At 35.7% G+C, this 5154-nt stretch overlaps 1 protein-coding gene across 1 annotated transcript in view; it reads left to right on the forward strand.

The window, feature by feature from the left end:
• Positions 1–2155: 2155 nt before the first annotated feature.
• dolpp1 (dolichyldiphosphatase 1) overlaps positions 2156–5154 on the forward strand; it is a 7230-nt gene continuing 4231 nt past the window's right edge. Inside the window, exons 1-5 of the mRNA XM_024299869.2 lie at positions 2156–2341; positions 2976–3076; positions 3192–3276; positions 4180–4279; positions 4708–4806. Coding sequence (XP_024155637.1) covers positions 2266–2341; positions 2976–3076; positions 3192–3276; positions 4180–4279; positions 4708–4806 — 461 coding nt within the window. The 5' untranslated portion in view covers positions 2156–2265. The remainder of the gene's footprint in view (positions 2342–2975; positions 3077–3191; positions 3277–4179; positions 4280–4707; positions 4807–5154) is intronic.

A 5154-nucleotide genomic window follows, 5' to 3' on the forward strand; every position in this document is an offset into this window, starting at 1 on the left:
CATTTATAATTCATACCATCAACTCGTTTAAATTTATTATTCATGTTTTGTGGCATTAATGATTAGTTTTGCTGTTGTTGCAAAAAAATCTCTTGCATTTTCACCTCAAGAAGTATTTTTTTAACCTAAAAGTTGCTAGTCTTGCAAATAGTTTGTATTGGCGTCTAAAATGAATTTGTTTCCAACAGAACTATTCATTTATTTACATCATGAGTCGATTCCTTGGTGTGCAGCTTTACTGTTTTTTTTTTTGTAGCATTTTGCACTTTAGCAGAAAGATGGGGGAATGTCCAAAGACTCTTTAAAAAGTCATTTTAAGAGTTATGATGTACAGATACTAAAGTACTCATGAATATACTGTTCAGTAAAGAAGTTATCTTTCCAAAAATGCTCTATTCTGAATAGTTTCTACTACCATTATGGTTTTGTTGGAGTGTTTTTGCTTTAGATTAATCCACCACTTTCCCTCGAACTGCTGGCTGTAGTTTGACTGCTAATAAGCTGCTTTAACATCAATTCTTCAGTGTTTGAATCATGTTGTAGAATCCTGACAGGTTTAAATAGTTAAAGATTGACCAAACTTAAATCCTCGTGCATGTTGACATTGTAGATTATGTCATTGATGTATTATGCAAAATGTTGACATAAGCTAATTCTGTACCTTAAAAAAAATGTCAGATTGCAATCATCTCCATAGTGCAGGAATTTCGATAAAAAATTCAGATGGCCAAAAGAAGATCTTTTTTTGTTTCATTTATTTTTTTTATTTTTTTGCTTACAACTTTTTTTCTATTGTCAAACTACTGGCAGCACAATCTGTAGATTGGTTTAAATTCTCCATAATAAATATTATTTTTAATATTAAATGTGTCTTTTTTTCTGACAAAAATAACTTGTTTTAAAATAAGGAGCAGAATTGTCTACAACTGTAATGTAAATTGTTCTTTTAGTTATGATTATGCCATTTTAAGCCAAAATAAAGACAACTTGTGGCTTTTTCTAGGACATAATTTCTGCAGAGCAGGAGTTATCATTGGAAATTATCCTCTGAGTTGTGGGTGGAACCATTGACCTACTCGCTCTTCCTGTTGCTGAGAGCTCTCTGTTTACATGTTCTCCCACTAGCTCACTTCCCCTCTCTCCCCCAACCTAACTGGCGGTGCTCCTCACAGTTTTGAGCTAGAAAGCCAACTTGGACGAGGAAAACGAAGACGTGCATGGATCTAGTCGTCTACAAGTGGATGCATTAGAATGTATGGAAGCCTGCCAATCAGTTGAGACCAGCCCAGCATATTTTGTGATGTCACAAATTTTTCAAACAATAATTAAAATATAAAAAAATACCCAGAAATGGAGTTGTCAACTTAATTTTATTTACATCATCAGGACAATGCCACAAGAACATGTAAAAAACACACAAAAAAATCATTTTTAATGTCAAAACTGTGCCTCCACCCTATGGTTTGTTGTCATTGTAATGCCTCATACTAATTGTTGGAATTCAGTCGTGACACGCACAAGTGAAATTTATAACAGTTGGGAAATCTAAATGTTCAGGTCCTCGTTGAGTCAGTTTTCTGTTTCCCGTCTAACCGCATTATATTCATCTATTGAGATAACATTTGAAAAATGTAGTTTGTTTCTGTTCTTCCGAGAAATCAGATAACTTTTTCTTATTTTTTAGGTCTACTTGTTTACTATTGCCTCAGAAAAGTTGCTGTGTGACATTTTTGTCACCTTAAAGGAAACAAATTAACCTTATCACACACGCACATGTACAGGTGTATCTTTTTTTATTATGATTTTTGCAGGATTTAGTTTGTTGAGTTGATTAGGAGTGTTATGGTAACATTATTAATTACATTTGTATTATTTCAAAATATAAATGACTGAATCTTTAAGCTTTGATGCTTAAAAATACCAGTTTCTCCTGCACGAGCTACTATCTGGTGCCCATTGTGCGCACCAGATAGTAGCTCGTGCAGGAGAAACTGGTATTTTTTATGTATTTATTTTTTTACTTTATTGATTTCAATGAGTGAAGTTTTAAAATGTGTGCTGGACTTTACTCTTTTTGTTTTTTTCCCCTTAATTTTCATTCAATATTTCTTCTCTATGGGCAGAATCCCCCCTCCGCTCGGTGCGGCCCGGATTGGTCGGCTCGCCTGCTGCCGGGGCCCGTTTGAACGCTCAACTCCGCTCTCCATTCGTCAGACTCGGGTCTGGGGCGTTTCACCAAAGCTGCCCCGGTTGTGTCCGGGTAAGATGGCGTTGGAAGAGCAGTGCTCGGCACCACCTCGATGGCAGGCCATATCAGCGACACACGTAGAGTTTCCCGAGGGTACGTGAACTCCTCCATGCCGTGTATAGAATGGGATTTAGTTAACCGTGAGAAGCTCGGTAGTTTCCCGGTAGCGCGTCTGTTTTGCTGCTGGTGAATGAACGCGGCCGTCAGTACCTGCTAAATAGTGAGCGATTGGTGTATTCCGACCACAGCGGGGACTGCGAAATTATGAGACACTGCCGCATGCGCAGTTTGAAATACGGTTCACAATGAAGGCTAGCTCGGCTACTAGCCGATTTTAATATGACTTTCTAGTTTTCTTTCGGGTATTAACCGAAATGAGTTGTGAGAAATGTTTTAAAGTAGCTGTAAAAGTTTAATTAAAAACTATAAAATACTGTGCTTAAAGCACTAGGTTATTCCTATTTGTGGCAGTGTTGTTCAGGGCTGATGCTAACATGCTAACTAGCTCCCTGGCCTGAATATGTTTTACTAGCATGACCCACATTGTATCGAGTGGTCTAAATTTAATGGAACCCTTTTGGGTTGGTTTAATGTGGACACTCTACTCGGATATGGCCTCCTTTCTTTCCATTTAATTTGAATATGTGTAGTGTTCAAGATCGCCGGGATCCTCCCACCATGTTTCAGTGACTTCACGAGTTTTTGTGTTTTATTTTGTGTGTTTCAGGAGATCTGACGGGGCATCTACTGGCTTACATCAGTCTCCTGCCCATAGCTATTCTCGTGGGGTTCGTCACTCTCATAGTGTTTAAACGGGAATTGCACACGGTGAGTCAAGCTTTTGTGGTTTGGAAGTTTAAAGTCGGCCTCTCTCATGTCAAATCACCCATGTAAATGAGCAGGTGAGAGTGTGGCGCGTGCTCACGTCTAGTTTGTGTCTCAGATTTCCTTCTTCGGCGGTATCCTCCTTAACGAAGGGGTGAACTGGCTGCTGAAGCACATTCTCAGAGAGCCGCGCCCTTGTGCAGGTGAGTTCAGGAACAAATTGTTCACCTTTTGACCGGGCTGAGCTCAGTTTTTGAGAGAATAAAAGATTATGCCGGGTTTTTTTTTCAAACAATTAATATTAATAATTGTTAAATACATTTTAATTGTCCTTTATTTAAGACATTTTATGTGTCTTTTATTTAATTTAAAATATGTGCTGCAAGGAGTTCATTAGAACATTTTCTCTGATTGTTAGAAGTTAGCTAGTTGCTAATTTCCCAGCATCCCTTTGTTCACATTCTCTCCTGCTAGCTTATAGCACTTCACAAGCCCAAGTCAACATTCTCATACTTTTAATAAAAACAAACATAGAAGAGTTTAGTCAAATCAGAGCAGGATTTTATCTGCTCCTAATTTAACATGATTTGAATAAAGAAAAATAAAAAAAATGCAACAAGAAAATGTTGAAAACATTTGTTTCATTGGTGTGAGTCTCTTATATGTTGCTTTTATTTTGAAGTTCTGCTTTTGGAATCTGCTTCTTCTGCATTTGAAGTTAACCCCGCTTCTGCAAATGATACTGCATTTACATAAACACTTTTCTTCAGACTTTTTTTTCTAAAAATAAATACATCTCTTTATGCATTGGGAAGGGTTGGGGGCAATACCAAAAATCCCCCAAAAGTTTACAATTGATTAAAAAAAATAACCAAAATACCCCCAAATAATAAATAAATAAATGAATAAAATAAGCGACAAGAAAAATGTAAGGTTGGATGGGCTAATAATAAATCTAATATTTATTTGAAAATTTTATGTATTTAAAATGACTTGTAATTTTCTGTCTGTACCTTTTCATATTACACGTTTATTTACTTAAACACAGCCTTGTTTACATGTCTTAATTGTATTAATATTAGTTTTGATTGTTTGTTTCTCCATAGGGGCTCACACAACCCTGCACACAGAATATGGGATGCCCTCCAGCCATTCCCAACTTATCTGGTTCTTTGTTGTTTACTTCTTTCTTTTCCTTTATTTAAGGTGAGTTCTTTTTTGGTTTTTAATAAATGACGATAAATTTGAAGCTAAATGCATTTTTTTCGTCTGCATATACAAAGGTCACAACAAGATTTTTAGGTGAAAAAAATGTGTAACCCTGGTGAACCCACTGGGTCAAATTTTTTTTTTATTTACATTTTTTTCTATATTTTTAATTCGTATTTTTCACAATTTGGCTTATGTTCATTGCTGCTACCCAAAATAAACAAAAAAATGTAAAATTAATATTAAAAACCCAGTGTAAAATTGTTCTTGGGTTCTCCAGGGTTAAAATATGTTTTAATTTATTATTCAACGCATTAATTTTCTTTTTTGTCAATATAGTTGCCGTAAGTTAGTGTACTGAGTATTGAATTAAAGATTTTTTTCTCATTGACAGGAAGTTAATGTTGTCATGAACTGTCTTTCAGAATGCATCAAACAAACAATGCTCGATGTGTGGACTTGCTATGGAGACACATACTTTCCATTTTCCTATTGGCTGTAGCCTTTTCAGTATCCTACAGCAGGTCAGAAAACAATTTTTTATCCTCTACCAATTGGAATTTACCATAAAATCTCAATAGTTCGGGGTTTCCTCTTTTTTTTACTTCAAAAACTGTTTTTTATTATGTATACGACATGTGAACTTAATTGACAGCATTAAGATGTGCTTCCTCAATCATTCACATCAGAACCTGGACTAAGAACCTGCTTCAACCCGGGTCACTATGTCACATGTGTCAGATTGTCATCTTGGGACAGATTACTTTATTCACAACATTTAGACTCCTAAAATGTGAGATTATTGTCTGATTGCTGAAAGCAATCAGAGTATAAGATCCTACAGCTTTATTATATTTTTTTATTATTATTGT

Source organism: Oryzias melastigma, linkage group LG12 (assembly GCF_002922805.2).
Source record: "Oryzias melastigma strain HK-1 linkage group LG12, ASM292280v2, whole genome shotgun sequence".
Lineage (NCBI taxonomy): Eukaryota > Metazoa > Chordata > Actinopteri > Beloniformes > Adrianichthyidae > Oryzias > Oryzias melastigma.